This window comes from Salvelinus namaycush, chromosome 1 (assembly GCF_016432855.1).
Source record: "Salvelinus namaycush isolate Seneca chromosome 1, SaNama_1.0, whole genome shotgun sequence".
NCBI lineage: Eukaryota > Metazoa > Chordata > Actinopteri > Salmoniformes > Salmonidae > Salvelinus > Salvelinus namaycush.
In genome coordinates this window covers 28,888,187-28,909,829 of record NC_052307.1, presented here as the reverse complement: position 1 = coordinate 28,909,829, position 21,643 = coordinate 28,888,187, and the positions used below count along the sequence as shown (strand labels likewise).

The 21,643-nt window shown below is 40.4% G+C and overlaps 4 protein-coding genes across 4 annotated transcripts in view; 3 read left to right on the top strand and 1 right to left on the bottom strand.

The window, feature by feature from the left end:
- Positions 1-470: 470 nt before the first annotated feature.
- LOC120057197 (G-protein coupled receptor 1) lies at positions 471-2,927 on the top strand. Its single transcript, XM_039005685.1, is given in 4 exon segments — positions 471-527; positions 1,941-2,067; positions 2,070-2,616; positions 2,618-2,927. Coding segments are annotated over 4 exon segments (1,041 nt in total).
- Positions 2,928-3,446: 519 nt separating this feature from the next.
- Positions 3,447-7,719, top strand: LOC120054832 (chemokine-like receptor 1). Its single transcript, XM_039002491.1, has 2 exons — positions 3,447-3,524; positions 5,856-7,719. Exon 2 carries the CDS (start codon positions 5,884-5,886, stop codon positions 6,922-6,924), a length of 1,041 nt encoding a protein of 346 aa, XP_038858419.1. The 5' UTR covers positions 3,447-3,524; positions 5,856-5,883; the 3' UTR covers positions 6,925-7,719.
- A 4,529-nt stretch (positions 7,720-12,248) lies between these two features.
- Positions 12,249-13,010, top strand: LOC120051291 (C3a anaphylatoxin chemotactic receptor-like). The gene has a single exon (XM_038998084.1). The coding sequence runs from the start codon at positions 12,249-12,251 to the stop codon at positions 13,008-13,010; it is 762 nt and encodes a 253-aa protein (XP_038854012.1).
- Positions 13,011-13,120: 110 nt separating this feature from the next.
- The window catches only part of LOC120025964 (WSC domain-containing protein 2-like), a 90,466-nt gene continuing 81,943 nt past the window's right edge, over positions 13,121-21,643 (bottom strand). The window contains exons 7-9 of the mRNA XM_038970762.1: positions 20,442-20,606; positions 18,738-18,938; positions 13,121-16,079 (exon numbers count right to left, since the gene is read on the bottom strand). Of these exons, the coding sequence (XP_038826690.1) occupies positions 15,721-16,079; positions 18,738-18,938; positions 20,442-20,606 (725 nt within the window). The 3' untranslated portion in view covers positions 13,121-15,720. The remainder of the gene's footprint in view (positions 16,080-18,737; positions 18,939-20,441; positions 20,607-21,643) is intronic.

Sequence of the window (21,643 nt, the reverse complement as noted above, 5' to 3'; positions counted from 1 at the left end):
CTTGAAATCATTGGCCAGTTTAATAAAGGGATCACTAGTCACTTTAATAATGCCACTTTAATAAGGTTTACATATCTTGCATTACTCATCTCATATGTATATACTGTATTTTATACCATCTATTGCATCTTTCCTCTGCCGCTCTGTCATTGCTCATCCATATCTTTATATGTATATATTCTTATTCCATTCCATTTACTTAGATTTGTGTGTATTAGGTAGTTGTGGAATTGTTAGATGACATGTTAGATATTGCTGCACTGTCAGAACTAGAAGCACAAGCATTTCGCTACACTCGCAATAACATCTGCTAACCATGTGTATGTGATTTGATTTGATTTGATGAAAAGTCCCCATTCGTCATGCTACTGGATTCTTAACTCGTCCTTCTTTCATTCCTGAAATGTCGACGAGTCTCTTCATGTTTGTTAATCATTTCTGAAGGAGCTCAATGATAACAACACATTGTTATGCTATTTGGAAGCTGCACTTTTTCTCAATGGAATATTCTAAATCTTTTTCATAAGGTAAGGTTAACTTCAGATCTGAATCTTTACACCAACAGCATGTGTTTGTCAATGTCCAGTAAAATACAACCATTTTCTGGTGTATTCCTTTTAACTCTTATCTTTCTCTTAAGGTATTAGCCACACGTCTGTACTGTCAGCCGTTTGCTTCCAGACGTTAGGACCATTGCTATTGCCACTCTTATGCTACAAACAACTTGTTTCATGGAATGGCTTTTTAGTTAGTATAACATTTTCTTAAACTCATTGTTTGGTTCTAGGTTATGAATTTAGTAGGTGAAGTTAAATGTATGTACAGTGCCTTCAGAAAGTATTCACACCCCTTGACTTTTCCCAAATGTTGTTGTGTTATAAGGTGGGATTCAAATGGATTTCATTGTACATTTGGGGGGGAAACGATCTACACAAAATACTCTGTAATGTCAAAGTGGGAGAAAAATTCAAACATTAGTCCAAAAAAATAGATACAACTAAAACACTAATATATATTGATTAGAGAAGTACTCAGCCCCTTGGTCCTCAGTTAATTTCTTTGCCAAAACAGTAAGTTGCTAGCTAGTATTAGCTGGAATTCTCTACAACAAAATGCACAACAAATATTCACCAAAAACGCTGCATCTTATGTGTGATGTTCGAATAACATTTACAAACAAATTAATATAAATTGTACATTTAAATCATCACTTGGGAGTATAAAAATCACTTTTGACGTACAGTGCTTTGCAACCAACAACTTACCGCTGGTTTGGTGCTTGTTCACTGGGACGATTCTAACTGAAACATCCTCCCTCGTAAGCAAGCTACGCAAACCAGCCAATAAGATGCCATGTTGAGTAGGTGAAGGCAAGACAAAACTAAAACCAAAAACCCATTGGCTTAACAATAGTGGCAAGGGGAATCACCAATATAACCCTGTTACACTTGTCATTTAACAATAGTATTTGTATTTACAGATGGCATACACATTTGTTATTAAGGCACATGAAATTTCACATGTTCCAGAAGGCATTTCAGCCAAAAAACGTATTTTGAAAATATTCATGTTTTTACGTTCAAATGCCTCTCCTGTGAAGTAGGGACATCCAACATATGCCTAACTCATACACCTAGCTTCCTGAAACGGGTCGCAAATGTGGAAAAAGTCAAGGGGTGTGAATACTTTTTGAAGGCACTGTATGTGTTGCCGCATTGAATACATCCAGTCTTAAGAAAAGGTTGTAGTGGTCAAGTACAACTTGAACAAGTTGTAGTATGGGCCTACCTACAGTGCAAGATGCATGTTTTTATTTTATTAAAAATGATTTACTGGATAACTGGAAGGACATAGCATGTCATGTTCTTTTAGTTAGCATGCAGATGCAGTTATTACAGACCGGACCTGTTCTGACTGAATCATTGCATTCCTTTTCTTAGGGTAAAAAAACAACAGAAATTATGGTTGCCTCACTCAACACATCAGGCTATGATGACTACGATGATTCAGTGGCAATACCTTCCCAGTCCCCAGTCATCTATGAGATGTATCAGATGAAGGCTGGCTTTAGATGTATGTGTCAGTGTACTCAGCCAACATTCTGCTGGGTCTACTGCTCAACTCTGTTGTCATCTTCATGACTGTAAAATGCAGGTCCAAGAAGAAACTGAGTCAACACATGATAATCCTTGGCTTGGCTGTCACCCACCTCGTCTTTTGCCTCTTCGCCCCACTTTACCTGATCACTGCCTGGAACTACTTCTCCTGGACATTTGGGAAGGTTGTCTGCAAGCTGGGGTCCTACGTGATGTTTATGAACATGTTTTCTGTCTCACTGATGATCACCTTCTGGAATGTGTGCTGGAGTGTCCCTGGATGCTTTGAACACCGCATGTCCACCAACATAGTCCTGCTGTCCTGGTTCACTGGGGCCATACTGAGTACCCCCTCTCTACTGTCCAGGGAGGTTCAGTACACTGCCGATGGACACGTCTGCCTTGACAACTATGGCTATACTGGAAGCTCCCAGATGTCTAAAGAAGGAAGGGAGAGATTGATGGCAGTGTTGATCTGTCGCTTCATTTTCGGGCTGCTGCTCCCTTTGGGTGTGAGATGTCAGCTGTTGCTGCATGAACAGCATGGGAAACAACCAACTAAGGTCACGGGTTATTCGACCTGTGACTATTGTCCATTTCCTATGCTGGACTCCTGTCATTAGTCTCTCTGTGCTGCAAGCCACAATGGGGACAGGCAGCAGGTTGTTCACATACGCATTGTCCCCGGCCACTGCCCTGTCAGTCTTAAACAGCTGCATCTCTCCTATCATCTGCATATGGCAGGAGAAGAAGGAACAGAGCCTGAGAGGACCCCCTCAGATGGAGGACAACAGAGACAAGGATGAGGAGATGACATCTCTGACACGCTAACCATAAGGAGGATAATATCCCTGAGCAGTAATGGGAAAACAACATACTGTAAACACAATTTGCAATTTATGAACAGCTTGAAATGTAGTTATAAATAGTGATATCACGCAAAATCTAAAATATATTTTTATGAATTGTAATAAATACTTTATAAAATTGTCTTGTTAACAACTCACTGTATGTATAATTAATTACACATTGTATATAAAGACCTCTTGAGGTCATACATTACTTCTTGTTTTTAACCTGTGTTTATTTTCAATTCAAATGCTTGTCGAATAAAGATTTGATGAAACACAAACCATTAACATTTCTGAAAATACCTCTTTTCAATAAAATTTGACAATTTTCCAGAGTAAAAATGTGACACCAACTGTGTGGCATAGTGTGACACCATACTTACAACAAGGGGCTACCAAGCCAAAATAGAGTACTGAAAGTAGTGGAGTGGAATGGACATGTTTGGGAAACTGCACAGTCAGCCAGTGCTGTTGTATTGGTCAAAAACGGAGAGGAGTGGTAGGATATCACAAGTGACAGTCAATTGACAACCACCACTGGACAGTGACATGTCACCACCATCAATTGGTCTGTAAGGTAGGCTATTGTCTTTTCCTTCATTTCAAAATCATTGTTTCAGATCATCTAATGTTATGTTTGTGCTATAGATTACATATTAAGTTAATTGATTGGATAATTGCAAGTACTGATTTAATGAATATAGGCAATATCTAATACATCTATAATTGAGGATGTTTTCAACACTTGCAAAACATATCTTACATTTTCACATAGGCCTATAGACATCAGTATTTTATTGAAGAGAGGGAGAAATTGAGGAAGGCCATTGACGAAAGCCAAAATGTGAAGCTTTTAACTTTGCTAAAATTACATTAAAACTTCTTCAGGATCGGTGACCCGTCCGTGGAACGGTTGAGCTAATGTAGGCTAATATGATTAGCATGAGGTTGTAAGAAACAAATACAATTCCCAGGACATAGACATACTGTATCTGATATGGGCAGAATGCTTAAATTCTTGTTAATCTAACTGCACTGTCCAATTTACAGTAGCTATTAGAGTGAAAGAATACCATTGCTATTGTTTGAGGAGAGTGCACAAATGTATGAATAAACCAATTAGGCACATTTGGGCGGTCTTGATACAACATTCTGAATAGACATGCAAGATTTCACTGGATCACTCTAAAACTTTGCACGTAGTGCTGCCATCTAGTAGCCAAAGTCTAAATTGCGCCTGGGCTAGAATAATTCATTATGCCCTTTCTCTTGTACTTCAAAAATTATGGTACAAAAAAAATCTTTGTATTATCTCTTACCAGATCTAATACGTTATATTCTCCTGCATTCCTTTCACATTTACACAAACTTCAAAGTGTTTCCTTTCAAATGGTATCAAGAATATGCATATCCCTGCTTCAGGGACTGAGCTACAGGCAGTTAAGATTTGGGTATGTCGTTTTAGAAGAACATTTTAAAAAAAGGGGCGGATCCTTAAGAGACGTTTTTAATGGTGAGCGAGCGTTGAGCCTTTTCCTTTTCAATTTTGATTGAAGAGAGGGAGGACACGGTAGTCGGAGAACAGTGAGGAGAGAGTTTGTGACAAAGTAGCGATGGGCCTGGAACTCCAACCCACGTGATCACGAGCACATACAGTCAGGTCCAAAATTATTGGCACCCTTGATAAAGATAAAGATAGGCAAAATGATGCAAAAACTGAGCTATTTTGTATGCTACATTTTTTTGTAGAAAATTACATTATTTTACACTTATACATTTGCTAATTTTACATTTAGATTTTACATTTTAGTAATTTAGTAGACACTCGTAACCAGAGTGACTTATACAATTCATGTCTTAATCTTAAGATAGCTAGGTGAAACAACAAAATATCACAATCATAGCAAGTACATTTGCCCTCAAAGTATTTATCAGCAAAGTCAGTGGTAGTAGGAAAAGACAAGTAAAAAAAGACCAAATAATAAAAAGAGGACCAGTGGAAACTAAATTGCCCCATAACATCCAAGATCCACCACCATATTTTACAGTAGGTATGAGGTACTTTCTGCATATGCTTCTGTTATTTTAAATACCAAACCCACCACTGGTGTGTGTGGCCAAAGAGCTCTATCTTCATGTCATCTGACCATAGCACCGCCTGGAGTTTGATAAACGGCATTGGAACCGGTGCTATGGTCAGATGCCATGAAGATAGAGCTCTTTGGCGTCAAAAAACAGAAGTGTACCAGGACATTTTAGCCAAAAACTTGGTTGCCTCTGCCAGGCCACAAGAAATGGTTAATTAACCACAAAATCAAAATTTTGCAATGGCCATCTCAATCTCCGGACTTGAACCCCTTTGAAAACCTTTGGTTTAAATTGAAGAGGGCAGTCCATAAGTGCAGACAAAGGATATCGAGGATCTAAAAATATTATTTATGGAGGAATGGTCTAAGATCCCTCCCAATGTGTTCTCCAATCTCATAAAAGACTTTAGAAAATGGCTCAGTGTCGTTATCCTTGCAAGGAAGGGTGCTGGAGTACTGAAAACAAGGGTGCCAATAATTTTGTCCCCTACCATATTTAGATTTTTTTTGTTACTTCTTAACAAAATCCTCCTTCTCTGAGAAATTGTATTGAGCATGCAATATAGCTCAGTATTTGTATTATTTATTTTATACAGTCTTATTTTCTCATCTTTCTCCAGGGTGCCAATAATTTTGGACCTAACGGTCGGTATAAGGCGGTGCTCTTTACCAAATAGACCACCTCAGATTTGTTTGAAGTGGACATGTTCAGAAACAGACATGTAAATTACCCATGGCTAGAAGACAGACTCTGAAGTAAAGGGTTGAGAACAAGGGGGTGATCAAAACAGTTTCCTAACAACAATATCTTATCTTCACAGGGATTGCAAGCCAAATAACTGCAACACAATGGAGGATTATACATATGAATATGATTTTAGCAATTACACCTATGACAATGTTACTCCTCCCGAGGATGTAGATTTCAAAACCCACAAGACATGCTTCACAGAAGTTTCATGCGTCTCCCTCCTGGTGGTCAATGTAGTTATCTTCCTGCTGGGGGTTTGTGGGAATGGGGTGGTCATCTGGATCGCTGGTCTCAAGATGAAGAAGACAGTCAACACCACCTGGTACCTCAGCCTGGCCGTCTCCGACTTCATATTCTGTGCCTGTCTCCCCTTCAACATCATCAACACGGTGACAAAGGACTGGATCTTTGGGGTCTTTATGTGCAAGTTCACCTCTTTCGTGATGTTCCTCAACATGTTCTGCAGCATCTTCCTCCTGGTCGTCATCAGTGTTGACCGCTGTGTGTCAGTGATGTTTCCAGTGTGGGCTCAGAACTACCGCACCATGGGCAAGGCCTCTGTAGTGGTGGTTCTGGCCTGGGTTGCCTCTGTCGCCCTCAGCATCCCCTCCATGGTGTTCAGAGACGTCAAAACATATTTAGGGACGAGAAAGTGTTTCAATAACTACAAAGACCAACACAGCCACAGGATGATCGCAGTGAGTCGGTTCATTGGTGGGTTTGTGCTGCCATTCTTTATCATCATCTTTTGTTACTCTGTCATCATCCTGCGACTGAGAACCAACCGAATGATGAGCAAGTCCTCCAAGCCCTTCAAAGTTATGACTGCCCTGATAGCCACATTCTTCATCTGCTGGCTGCCCTACCATGTCTTTGTACTGCTTGAGCTGAACCACCAAAGCTACGACCTGGAGGTTATAAGATCTGGGCTTATGGTGGGCACTACTGTAGCCATAGCTAACAGTTTCCTCAACCCAGTGCTGTATGTTTTCATGGGCAATGACTTCCTGCAGAAATTCAAGAGCTCCATACTGTCTAAGATGGCGAATGCCATCGGAGAGGAGGGCCGCACCACCAGCCGCTACCTCTCCAGGTCCAGCTCCATGGAGGGCAGCCGCAGAACCTCCACACACATCTAAATCTCTACGATGATGGTAAGGCCTCAGTGGCTGCAGAGACTAAGAACACAATTTTGTTCAGCAACGCTTTGTCTTGTAGAAATGTCATGTAAGGTGTGTTTTCACTTTATGGTCTTATGGACTAGTTATATTTGTCATATATTTGTATCATCACAAGTAGTGCTCTTTGTCTCATGTTAAAACGTATATCTGTTTGATTTGTTTCTCCCATGAGCTCCAATATATTTTCCTACCGTAACTTTTTCCAACCAATTTGAATGTCATTATCTCACATACAGAATGCGATGGAGGCCTTGCTGTGATGTGATCTTTTGTAGTGATGTGACCTAACATAGGCTTATAACCTATTTACTATACATATTGAAATAACAACCTAATAACCTAATAATAATAACCTCTGCATAATGTGTGTCCCTGTAGATCGTAAAATGTTAATCTTATAAGCAGAAGTCCATTTGTTTCAGTGAGTGACCAAGCTCATAGTTCAACGACATCAATGAAAACAGGAAATCCTCCTTTTTGACAGCCATGTCTCTTGATGGGAAATGTTTTTTGAGTGGAAATCGTTGTGACCTCTTTGTGGTAATTTGTGTAAATTAAGCTGAAACATATCCCTACCGCTGAAAAAAAAAGCTACCTTCTAAAAGGAAATGAACATCACACTGCTTACAGTTCGAAGAGCAGAAAGACTATTCACACACTTTGAAGTGTACACTGGGTGTACATAACAATAAGAACACCTTCCTAATATTTGCCCTCAGAACATCCTCAATTCGTCTGGGCATGGACTCCAGAAGGTGTCGAAAGCATTCCACGTGGATGCTGGCCTATGTTGACCAATGCTTCCCACAGTTGTGTCAAGTTGCCTGGATGTCCTCTGGGTGGTGGACCATTCTTGATACACATGGGAAATTGTTGAGCGTGAAAAACCCAGCAGCATTGCAGTTCTTGACACAAACCAGTGCACCTGGCACCAACTACCATACCCTGTTCAAAGGCACTTAAATATTTTGTCTTGCCCATTCACCCTCTGACTATATTACTCAGTCTGCAAACCAGAATTTGTAAGATCCTGGTCGAATGAAACAGACGGAGGCCCAGCTAAAATAGATAGTCAAAAAGGTTTATTCACGGGAACGTTCTAAAGTCAAGAATACAAAACAATTCATTTTATACTGACTTCTCACGCCCACACATTCACACAACCATACACACACCCATACACACAGACGCACACACATACACACAAACAGACGCACACACATACACACTAACAGACACATGTCCTGCTACCCAGCAGACAGAGATTAGTTCTCTGTTCTCTCCCAAATCTCTAGTCAGGTCGGTACCAAGATCAGACAGTCTGTGTTTATAATACCATAAAGACATATTGTCTTTACCCTAATTCTGACTAGGACTACACATTTATAGATTATGATTTTATACATTCTAATCACTTCCATACAATTATATGTTTCAGGGCGGAATATTCTAATCATTCAATTAACAGATCATTCTCACCTAACATTGTCTCAAGGCTTAAAAATACTTCTTTAACCTTTTATCTACACTGATTGAAGTGGATTTAACAAGTGACATCAATAAGGGAGGATAGCTTTCAACTGGATTCACCTGGTCAAACTATGTCATGGAAAGAGCAGGTGTTCATAATGTTTTGTGCGCTCAGTGTATATACAATGCATTCAGAAAAGTATTCAGACCCCTTGGCTTTTTCCACACGTTGTGACATTACAGGCTTATTCTAAAATGGATTGCATACATTTTGGGGAGCATGGGAGCATCACTGCACAACTATTTTCAGGTCTCTCCAGAGATGTTTGATCGGGTTCATGTCCGGGCTCTGGCTGTGCTACTCAAGGATATTCAGAGACTTGTGCCGAAGTCACTACTAAGTTGTCTTGGCTGTGTGCCTAGGGTCATTGTCCTGTTGGAAGGTTAACCTTCACACCAGTCTGAGGTTCCGAGCGCTCTGGAGCAGGATTTCATAAAGGATCTATCTCTGCTTTGCTCCGTTCATCTTTCTCTCGATCCTGACTTGTCTCCCAGTCCCTGCCCCTGAAAACATCCCCACAGCATGATGCTGCCACCACCATGCTTCACCGTAGGGATAGTGCCAGGTTTCCAACAGCCGTGACACTTGGCATTCAGGCCAAGGAGTTCAATCTTGATTTCATCAGACCAGAGAATCTTGTTTCTCATGGTCTGAGAGTCCTTTAGGTCCCTTTTGGCAAACTCCAAGCGGGCTGTCATGTGCCTTTTACTAAGGAATAACTTCCGTCTGGCCACTCTACCATAAAGGCCTGATTGGTGGAGTGCTGCAGAAATGATTGTCCTTCTGGAAGGTTCTCCCATCTCCACAGAGGAACTTTGTGACCATCAGGTTCTTGGGCACCTCCCTGACCAAGACCCTTCTTCCCCAATTGCTCAGTTGGCTGGGCGACCAGCTCTAGGAAGAGTCTTGGGGGTTACAAACTTCTTCCATTTAAGAATGATGGTGGCCACTGTGTTCTTGGGGACCTTCAATGCAGCAGAAATGTTTTGGTACCCTTCCCCAAATCTGTGCCTTGACACAATCCTGTTTCGGAGCTGTACGAACAATTCCTTCGACCTCACGGCTTGGTTTTTGCTCTGCCATGCATTGTCAACTGTGGGACCTTATATAGACAAGTGTGTTTCTTTCCAAATCATGTCCAATCCATTGAATTTACCACAGGTGGACTCCAATCAAGTTGTAGAAACATCTCAAGGATGTTGATCAATGGAAACAGGATGCGCCTGAGCTCAATTTTGAGTCTCATAGCAAAGGGTCTGAATACTTATGTAAATAAGTGTAACTTTTTTAAAAATACATTAGCAAACAATTCTAAAAACAGGATTTTGCTTTTAAAAATGTATTTATGAATTTTAGTGTAATGCTGTAACGTAACAAAATGTGGAAAAAGTCAAGGGGTCTGAATACTTTCAGTCAAGGGGTCTGAATACTTTCCGAATGCACTGTATACATCTGCCTCAGCTATTGCAAACATCCATACACAACATATCGTCCAGCCCTATCCAAAACAAATCATTTGTGGTTGTCTGGATTGCTGGACATTGCGTTTTGGAACAAAACTCTTCATTTATATTTCCTGCCATACATCACCCATCTTGTTGTGGACAGGTTTCTATGTAATCAGATTTATACCATGACATGTAATTCAGCCCACCTCACCAACTGTCAGATCATCTGCTGTGACACTGAAAGTCAAGTGTAATTACATACCCAAGCTGAGAATCATATTGGAGAGTCCTATGTTTACACTCAGGGTGAACAACACATGGACAACACATTTCACACAACCATTGTGTGACTTGATTAATGTGAACTCATTGTTAATGTATTTGTAAAAACACAACCATTGTTCTGTTCAATCTACCTCTTTAATTTGTTTATCTGATGAATAAGATGAATAGGCTAGGATCTTGTATTGCAGAGGTAGGCAACCCTGGTCCTGGAGTGCCGCAGGCACTTCATGTGTTTGATTTAACCAACCTGGAAGACCATGTGTGTTGAATTTATGCAATCACTGAACTTATCAATTAGCTCAGTTGATCAGGTGTGGCGCCTAGTTGTAACAACATCCTGTTATACAGTGGGGCAAAAAGTATTTAGTCAGCCACCAATTGTGCAAGTTCTCCCACTTAAAAAGATGAGAGAGGCCTGTAATTTTCATCATAGGTACACTTCAACTATGACAGACAAAATGAGAAAAAAAAATCCATAAAATCACATTTAATGAATTTATTTGCAAATTATGGTGGAAAATAAGTATTTGGTCAATAACAAAAGTTTATCTCAATACTTTGTTATATACCCTTTGTTGGCAATGACAGAGGTCAAGCGTTTTCTGTAAGTCTTCACAAGGTTTTCACACACTGTTGCTGGTATTTTGGCCCATTCCTCCATGCAGATCTCCTCTAGAGCAGTGATGTTTTGGGGCTGTTGCTGGGCAACACGGACTTTCAACTCCCTCCAAGGATTTTCTATGGGGTTGAGATCTGGAGACTGGCTAGGCCACTCCAGGACCTTGAAATGCTTCTTACGAAGCCACTCCTTCGTTGCCCGGGCGGTGTGTTTGGGATCATTGTGATGCTGAAAGACCCAGCCACGTTTCATCTTCAATGCCCTTGCTGATGGAAGGAGGTTTTCACTCAAAATCTCACGATACATGGCCCCATTCATTCTTTCCTTTACACGGATCAGTCGTCCTGGTCCCTTTGCAGAAAAACAGCCCCAAAGCATGATGTTTCCACCCCCATGCTTCACAGTAGGTATGGTGTTCTTTGGATGCAACTCAGCATTCTTTGTCCTCCAAACACGACGAGTTGAGTTTTTACCAAAAAGTTCTATTTTGGTTTAATCTGACCATATGACATTCTCCCAATCTTCTTCTGGATCATCCAAATGCTCTCTAGCAAACTTCAGACTGGCCTGGACATGTACTGGCTTAAGCAGGGGGACACGTCTGGCACTGCAGGATTTGAGTCCCTGGCGGCGTAGTGTGCTACTGATGGTAGGCTTTGTTACTTTGGTCCCAGTTCTCTGCAGGTCATTCACTAGGTCCCCCCGTGTGGTTCTGGGATTTTGTCTGTCATAGTTGCAGTGTACCTATGATGAAAAAATTACAGGCCTCTCTCATCTTTTTAAGTGGGAGAACTTGCACAATTGGTGGCTGACTAAATACTTTTTTGCCCCACTGTATGTGTGGTACTCCAGGAACCGGGCTGCCTTGTTTGTATATTGGACCATGTTTGTAATTATTTATGGTAAACCACAGAAAGAGAAGCTGCTTGTTAAAAGGAACTTAACTGGGAAGCAGAAAGAGCATTGTCACATTCTAACTGAATTACATTTGTAATTCTGCAGCAGACTGTTTCTGCCTTTTCTGATTAAATCCAATGTTTTGAGAAATAGAAAGTTAATTGATGTACACTTGTTAGGCTTTATGTTAGCTTACAGTCACAATACTGTTTTTGTTTAATGTACATTGTTTTAATGTATTTAATAATTAAAAGTCATGTGACAGAAACAAACTGCTGTGTCCAACCATCTTTATGTGTATGCCATGAACAGTTTATTAAAAAAGTGCATGTAATAACATTAGTTACCCAGCAGTTGCAAAACAGCATGCATCATATATGAGCCTGCTGCCTCTGTAATGTCCAAAGGGCCAAAGTCAATGTTTTGTATTGGATGCTGTACCTGACCAGGTTTAGGTGTAGGTGTAGGTTTATTTTCCCTTCATTATACAATATCAAATTAAATGTCAACGTTAGTTCATGAATTTCCTCCTCCCAAGTATGTAGATTTCAGAACCCACAAGACATGCTTCACAGAGGTTTCATGCGCCTCCCTCCTGGTAGTTATCTTCCTGCTGGGGGTTTGTGGGAATGGGGTGGTCATCTCGATTGCTGGTCTCAAGATGAAGAAGACAGTCAACACCAACTGTTACCTCAGCCTGGCCATCTCCGACTTCATATTCTGTGCCTGTCTCCCCTTCAACATCATCTACATGGTAACAAAGGAATGGATCTTTGGGCTGTTCATGTGCATGTTCACCTCTTTCACGATGTTCCTTAACATGTTCAGGAGCATCTTCCTCCTGGTCATCATGAGTGTTGACCGTTATGTACTGGTCGTATATCCAGTTTGGGCCCAAAACCAGTGTACCGTGAGGATAGCCTCTGCAGTTTTGGTCCTTGCCTGGGTCATCTCTGTTGCACTCAGCATTGCCTCCATAATGTTTTGTCATGTCACCACAGACTACACAACAACATGCTTTAACAACTACCCATCCCAAAATAGCCACCTAATTGTAGTTGTGAGTCGATTTGTCAGCGGCTTTGTGCTCCCGCTCCTCCTAATCATCTTCTGCTACTCTGTCATCCCCCTGCAACTGAGGACCAACAGGATGACCAGGTCCTCCAAGTCCTTTAGAGTCATGACTGCCCTGATAGCCATGTTCCTCATCGGCTGGCTCCCCTGCCATGTCTTCATTATACTGCAATCCGGAGCCAGGGACTAAGCTTATCTAACTGTTATTCCTGAAGGTCTGAAGATATGATGGACTAAATACATACTAACCAACGTCTGGTGTACTTTTACTACCATACAACATTTATTTCAGATTGCATGTTTATTTGGAATCGCAGTCCTTTACTTCCATTCTATTACCTTATTTATAATCACATTACATTCATTCCATACAAAATACATTCAAATGTGACACCCCTTTTCGAGATAGTGCTAGCCTGTCAATGAAAGCAAAAAAAAGTCCTATGTCAAAAATAGAAGAGATAGCTCCCATTTACTTGTTGCATTATAAATATATTGGTAATTTTGTGGCACGTACTATAAAAATATATGTGTATATTTTGGAAGGAATTTTTTCTTTCATTGCACTCTTTCTACATGACCAATAGAGACACGCACACATTATACATCAGTCAACATAAAGTGGTGGGTGTACAAAATCAAATGCTTCACTTACAGATTATTTTGATGTATTTTAGCTTTCTATTCTCTGTTGCACATTACCTATGGCTGGGACTATTATATAGCTTGTTTTGCAAAACCAAAGCAATCTAGAATATGGGGTGTGTCACTTTCAGCATTACTCACCTTCAACAAAAATGATCAGGGGTCGTATATCAAGAAAAAAAAGCATTGAGGGGAAAACTCTAATCTCAAATCATCTATAACTTGAATAAATGCCTTTTGGGCCTTTAGGGTAGTAAGCGTTCAGCTACAGTACATGCTACAGCTGTATTAACCTTACAGTGAAACACTTTTTGGATCATATTCAAGTTAAATAAATGAAGACAAATATTTAAATAATGAACCTTCATTATCTCTTAGCTCAAACAGAGACAAAATATGAATTTTGATTGATTTTGGTGTGTTTGAGTCATTATAGGCAGGCAAATTTGACTGCCCCCCCATAAAAAGGTATAATTTGAAGTGTTAAACTATCAGGGTATGCTTGATAACTCCACAGTCTTGATCTAACGTGCCTCAGCCACACAGTGAGGTGGCATACTATTACTGATTGTTAACCCTGCCTCTTCCCTGCCTGTATTGAGATCTATGAGCCAAATGGAAATCTCAAACGTTCGATCAGTGCATTGCACTGGCACAATATTTGCAATAATTGCATAACAACATCCTTGGTATTTTGTTTCATAAGCTAGAACACTCTCGACACTAGTGTGTCAGATGATGCATTAAGCGGACAGTTTAATATCAAATATCATCAATAATATATTCACATTACCAATAATATTTGATATTAGTAATCATTTTATTTTCCCTACATTTCAACTTAAAGCCAACAGTCAGCTGACAGAAAAGGCACCACATTGTAATTTTGCTTCAAACCACCATTATAAGGAAAGCAACAAGTTCCACAGAGTCATTTAGCAGAAGTGGTCATTTCAAAATAGCGCTGTTTGCAGAAAACTACATTCAATAAATCCACAATAAATGTATCATGCGCAGTGTGTCTGGCTGACCACATATGAGGAGACCAAGGATGAACAAGCTGTCGATGAGTCGAGGCTAGTTATTGAAAAGGCTGTCTTGACAAGAGTCAGGAGTGTTCCATAGAGCCTGATGGTCAAAATAAACTATGGAGGGTTAATTATTTAGTGTTCCAGAGCTGTTGCCAGTAACCAAAAGGACAGATGTAATGACTCAGTAAGACTGATACAGCACCGTTTTAAGTGAGGCCACTGCTTCAGAGAAGCAGAGCAGCTGTTTGATGGTGCTGTATTACCTCTTCTTGTTAGAATACTGCTGAAGTATGAGGAGAAGAGTGAAGATCTAGCCTCATGGTGGGTCCACAGGGGTAGATGGAGAGATGCGTGTTCAGTCCCATTCATTACCTCTTTTAGATGGACACGGGGGTTTTCGCCAACCAAATCCAAGTCCAATAGTACGGTTTTGACCACCTCCTAATTTTAAATCTAGTAGCTCTCAAACATACTGTATTCAGCAAGTGGAGGTATAGATTTTTCATCTCTAACAAAACAAAACATTTAGTTGCAAATGACAGAACGTTAAAAGGTTTTGTGACATTTCAAACCATTTCACAAAAGAGTATTTGTTCTCCTAATCTGTGATAGCAGCAGATCCTATTCGTAATTCACATTATGCATATAAATAGACTTCTTACAGTGCTTTTTCATCACTTTCCCGATGAACAGGGATTTTATTTTGTGGTCGGCTGACAGTAATCCAGCCAGTATTTACTTGGATGGGCTTCCAACACAGCTACTGTACCTTCACGTTAAGTCATAACGCAAACACGTGCATAGAGGGAGAAGTGCTTTTCATTGGTGTGTATTTGAGTTTCCTAATGTCAAAGGTCAAATCAAAATCAATGTGCAGAGTGCTGTGCTGAATGTATGTTCATCAGCCAAGTAGCTAAATGTCCTTTTTAAAGCAGTATACAGTATGATGCTGTTGTCCTAATCAATACGGTTGTGTGCCTGTCAGTCAAACAAATAAAGGAAAGGGATGTGAGAAAGAAGGAGACAGAGAAGTGGAGGGGAACAGAGAAGTATATTAAATAAAAACGTATTTCCTACACATTGATTTTCAGTTCATGTGACTTTTATATTTGACGCCATTTGGACATGGATGCCATTAATTAATCCTAGAATGAAGGAAAGGGATAGAAGAACAGAGTGAGAAATGGAGAGAGAGCGAGAGAGAGAGGGAAAGGAGAGGAGATATTATCTCGGAGTCGGTCGGTACTCCTTCGGCACCCCGGCCATGTTCCTCTTCTTTAGGGAAGCGTCTACAGTCATGACAAGTTCGTCAATGCTAGTGCGCATCTCAGGTGTGTACGGGTCATAATCCAGTTTACGCAGGCCGGAGCGCTTGAATTTACCGTCCTTCTGTCCCTCTACACAGAGCAGGCGGTCCTCGGCCACCTCCAGGTCCAGAAACAGGACCATGTCCTTGAGCTTGGAGAACAGATCCCTCTTCAGCTCCTCAAAGTGGACCACATGGACGTTCCTCCCATAACGCAGCCAATCCCGTGTGTGGGACGCCCACCAAGGAGCATAGTTCTTCACAAACTCAGGCCACTCTGCAAAACAACACAGAACACCAGAAGCAGATGAAAAATGATTGAGTTGTGTGAGAAGGCCTAAAATCTTAGTTAAGGGTACACAATTGATCTCTAGCATATATCAGTTATATCCAAAGTAAATAATTATAATCCAAAATTGGAAGAAAACACCTATAAAACAGGCACTATTGGCTGTATGAGCAGCCCAGCGAACAGCAGGAATTTTTTTAATTTGAATGTAATTTTAGAATACACTGATATTATTTCATTTAAGAGGTCTGGTGCAATTCACCAAGTGTAATCACAGCACATAATGCCTTCTCTGAGACCCGGGATTCCTTGGGGGGATTAAATTAATGACACAGAACAAAGCAAGTTTTTGTCCTTTTAACAGACAGACCTGCTGCAGTCTGGGAGGCTCAGGATTTACCACCAGGGTCAATGGAGAGCTGCAGGGGTGGGACATACTGTAGAGCAGGTGACAGCTAGGATAGGGATCTACTGTTGTGGCACCAGTAGGTCTACCAGCACCCTACAGTATACACTGTCCTTCAGTTGACTGCTAAGACAGTTCAGTGCACCATACCTTTTTGGAATACTTTACTGCAGAAACCTTTCAATCTTTTATAGGCCACAGTCCATAAAGGAGTTGGCAGGCGAAACCAGGGCTGCTTGAGCATGTATCTTTATTAGGAGGAGAGGGAGGGTTGTTAAAGTGTAAGTCTGCTGAGTTAGCAGTGCAGGCTTGGGGATTCATATGATATGAGAGTGGAAGTTATACTGCCATAGTGAACTGCAGAAGAACATTGCATGTTAAAGTGCAGCAGTGAAGCAGAGAAACAGTCTGCCACAGTTCCCTTATCAGATAGCGAAACCAAATCTGGAGAGCCAAAACACCACAGCTATTGAATCCCTCTTGACAAACCTCATGCATTGTATGCCATGAAGCATTGGTAAATACAGTAGGCAGTCCTAATCCGAGTAGGAGAGTACAATTCAACTATTTTAATGTAGTATGTGAATAGATAGAGATTTGTTTGTTTGTCAGTCAGTTGGAGTTCAGTTACAGTGGCCATGGACCAAGGTTGTTGAGCCCCTCTGGACATCAGGAAGTACAGAATGTTAGTCTATAAGGGAGGCAAAAAGCTAATACAGTACACTGAAAGGAGCAGTGTGAATAACTTAATTATGTAGGTCAGGGATAATTGTTGGTTTAGGGATTGTAAGATAATCTTTTTGACAAATTCAATAATTTGACGTAATCATCCAGAGACCACTTCCGAATATGACACATAGCCTACCGATACTTATGCATGTGTAACATTCAAACACTACCGCCAAAATAATTTGTTTTGCATTCAAGGTAATTGTGAGGCTGCAGTGCATTAAAAGACGTCAGTAACTCTAACAGTAACTCTAACGTCATCATAACAACCTACAGTACAGCCCCCCTTTAAGGCCTGGGGCCGGTGATCACACAGCTGGGGCCGACTCTTACACAATGTCCGACTCTTACACAAGTCAGAGGTTCCATCTCGAATGGCACCATATTCCCTATTTTGTGCAATATACAGTATAGGGAATATGGCAGGGTTCCCCAATAGACAGCTAACGGGCCAAATTTGTCCCGTGGGTAATTTTATTTGGGCCCCCAAGTTGTTAGACATAAAAGACTGTAAAATCACCAGGAAATCAGCTCAAAGTAATTTTTATTTAGAAAATATGTTCCCAAACTTACAAGGGATTTCAGATAGGAGCTGGTTGCCATGGTTACTGACACACTCTGAAATGTGTGGAGGGAAACATTTATAATATGACAACATACCAAAAACAATTCTGCCCATCTTACAACATGAGGCCAAAACCCCATTATATCATTCTGATATTGAAAGCCTCTGTGGTTGACCACATTACTTAATAAAAACTCCATTATAAGGAATAAGGTTTTGAAGTGTCTGTCCTATATCTAAAAGTTATAAGAAAGCTCAGGAAATATATTTGTTTTGTTTTTACACACATTTAACCCCTTATTTTGGTTGGCACAAAACTACTTCCATTCATTTGTATGAGTCATGTGACTGGGTTTTGATGAGGAATTTTTTATTATGTTACTTAAATTAAAGCACTGGTGCATCAGTAAACTCTAGGGGGTTTTAATAAAGAGAGAGCCACTGAAAATGGGCATGCAGTAGCATGATGGGGAAAAGGCATATCCACAGTATGCCAAGCCTGTTCATATCTGTTGATTTCACCTAGTCATGACTCATCAATAATTTACATCACATACCCTTATTACTGTGTAATTATACTAATGTAATTACTGTTACAAGTATTGTAATTACTAATGATTGTACTTACACTGTACTTACAGCAGTAACCCTATTAATCTTAGCTCTAACCCAAACTCTAGCTTCATGTCCACACCTCGGCTCAACCCCAACCCCAACCCTAAGTACAGTATAAGTACAGTTTATTAAAGAGCACTGTAATATAAAGTGTAACTGACAGTTGATTATATGAATAATTTTCATTGCAAGACAGAGGAAGGACACAATGCACAAATACAGTAGGTCGAAAAAAGTAAAAAAAAAAAAAAAAGCTTTGGCATTCGCTGAGGACGAGATACTTTTTGTGGACACAGTGACAACATGTTGTCATCATTGGCTAAAGTCTCACCTTTCCCTCTCCAGTGGGCCTGCGAGGCGAATCCAATATGGCCTCCGTACTTGCGGTTGAACTCAGCCATGAGGGCTTTGTAAGGGTTGCGGATCATGACGATGCTGGCGTCAAAGGCTTCAATCTCCTTCTTGCCACTCTCATGTGTTTTAATGCAGATGGTCCTACCACTCCGCCAATGGTCTCGCTCACCTTTGAAGCCTTAGAAAAAAGTATATATGTACCAGTCAAAAGTTTGGACACACCTACTCATTCAAGGGTTTTTCTTTATTTGTACTATTTTCTACATTGTAGAATAATAGTGAAGACATCAAAACTATGAAATAACACATATGGAATCATGTAGTAACAAAAAAAGTGTTAAACAAATCAAAATATATTTAGATTTGAGATTCTTCAAAGTAGCCACCCTTTGCCTTAATGACAGCTTTGCAAACTCTTGGCATTCTCTCAACCAGCTTCATTAGGTAGTCACCTGGAATTCATTTCAATTAACAGCTGTGCCTTGTTAAAAGTTAAAATCATTTATTTCCTTCTTAATGCGTTTGAGCCAATCAGTTGTGTTGTGACAAGGTAGGGGTGGTATACAGATGATAGTCCTATTTGGTAAAAGTCCAAGTCCATATTATGGCAAGAACAGCTCAAATAAGCAAAGTAAAACGACAGTCCATCGTTACTTTAGGACATGAAGGTCAGTCAATGCAGAACATTTCAAGAACTTTGAAAGTTTCTTCATGTTCAGTCGCAAAAACCATCAAGCGCTATGATGAAACTGAGAGCCTCATGAGGACCGCCACAGGAAAGGAAGACCTAGAGTTACCTCTGTTGCAGAGGATAAGTTCATTAGAGTTACCAGCCTCAGAAATTGCAACTAAAATAAATGCTTCACAGAGTTCAAGTAACAGACACATCTCAACATCAACTGTTCAGAGAAGACTTGAATCAGGCCTTCATGGTTAAATTGCTGCAAAGAAACCACTACTAAAGGACAACAATAATAAGAAGAGACTTGCTTGGGCCAAGGAACGAGCAATGGACATTAGACCGGTGGAAATCTGTCCTTTGGTCTGATGAGTCCATATCGGTTTCAACCGGCGTGTCTTTGTGAGACGCAGAGTAGGTGAACAGATGATCTCTGCATATGTGGTTCCCTCCGTGAAGCATGGAGGAGGAGGTGTGATGGTGTGGGGGTGCTTTGCTGGTGACACTGTCTGTGATTTATTTAGAATTCAAGGCACACTTACCCAACATGGCTACCACAGCATTCTGTAGCGATACACCATCTCATCTGGTTTGCCCTTCGTGGGACTATAATTTGTTTTTCAACTTGACAATGACCCAACACAACTCCAGGCTGTGTATGGGCTATTTGACCAAGAAGGAGTGTTGCATCAGATGACCTGGCCTCCACAATCACCCAACCTCAACCTAATTTAACACTTTTTTGGTTACTACATGATTCCATATGTGTTATTTCATAGTTTTGATGTCTTCACTATTATTCCACAATGTAGAAAATAGTACAAATAAAGAAAAATCCTTGAATGAGTAGGAGTTCTAAAACTTTGGACCGGTAGTGTATATATATATATATATGGAAATGCTTAAAGTGTATTTTTAGTGTGTAAGTGACTGCATGACTTCCCGATGTATGACTAGCCAGTACCCATGTCATATTTTACGTCTAGGTGAGGCCTACAGTACCTTTGTTGTAGAGGGAGCCATCAAAGTAGTAGCTGCCTGTGTAGAAGCCGGTGGCCAGCTCTATGAGGTGGCGGGCCCATGTGTTGCCAGCCCCGGGGAAGCTGGCCAGGGCAATCAGCTGCTTGGAACGCGTGGGCAGGAAGCGCCGGTCCATGCAGCGGTTATCTGAGGGAACACAGGATAGAACACAGGTCACACACGTGATACACAATAATGAATGAGAAAATTAAATACACAGACTTATTTGTGTTCCTTACTAAAAATAGTCTTATTAACCTGCCACAGAATTGAAATAGCTGGACAGTGAGTGAGAATGTCAAAGGGTCTCTGTACTTTAGCTTGACAGTAGGAATCTCAAACGGCTTCTGTAAGCCCCTGAAGGACTGGTGAACATAGACAGCTCTTTCAGGGTCATACATCCTAGACCTAGAGCAGACATGTGTTTCTACTATAGAGGAAAAAATATGTAATGCCTTTGAAATCCAGTCATTGCTTCAAATGTCCTGCACTGTAAAGACAAATCAATAACTTGCTTGTAACAGATGACATTCACATTCTGACTATCTATGAAACTCACTTGGATAATACCTTTGATGATTCAGTGGTAGCAATACATGGTTATAACATCTACCGTAAAGACAGAAATGCCAATGGGGTCGTGTTGCGGTCTATATTCAAAACAGTTCCTGTATAGCTTAGAGAGGATCTCATGTTAAATACTGTAATATGGCTACAGGTTCATCTGCCTCACCTAAATAACATTCTTGTGGGAAGTTGCTATAGACCACCAAGTGCTAATAGTCAGTATCTGGATAATATGTGTGAAATGCTTGATAATGTATGTGATTTCAACAGAGAGGTATATTTTCTGGGTGATTTAAATATTGACTGGCTTTAGTCAAGAAAAAACTGTAACCAGTGCCTGCAACCTGGTTCAGGTTACAGTCAACCTACCAGGGTAGTTACAAACAGCACAGGAATGAAATCCTCAACATGTATTGATCACATCTTTACCAATGCTGCAGAAATGTGCTTTAAAGCAGTATACAAATCCATAGGATGTATTGATAACAATATAGTAGCCATATCTAGGAAAACCAAAGTTCCAAAGGCTGGGCATAATATAGTGTATAAGAGGTCATACAATAAGTATTGAAATTATTCTTATGTTGATGATGTAATTAATATTTTCTGGTCTGTGG

Bases quoted from the DNA above. Each gene is read 5' to 3' on its own strand.
- LOC120054832 (XM_039002491.1), top strand. From the start codon at position 5,884: ATGGAGGATTATACATATGAATATGATTTTAGCAATTACACCTATGAC.
- LOC120051291 (XM_038998084.1), top strand. From the start codon at position 12,249: ATGTCAACGTTAGTTCATGAATTTCCTCCTCCCAAGTATGTAGATTTC.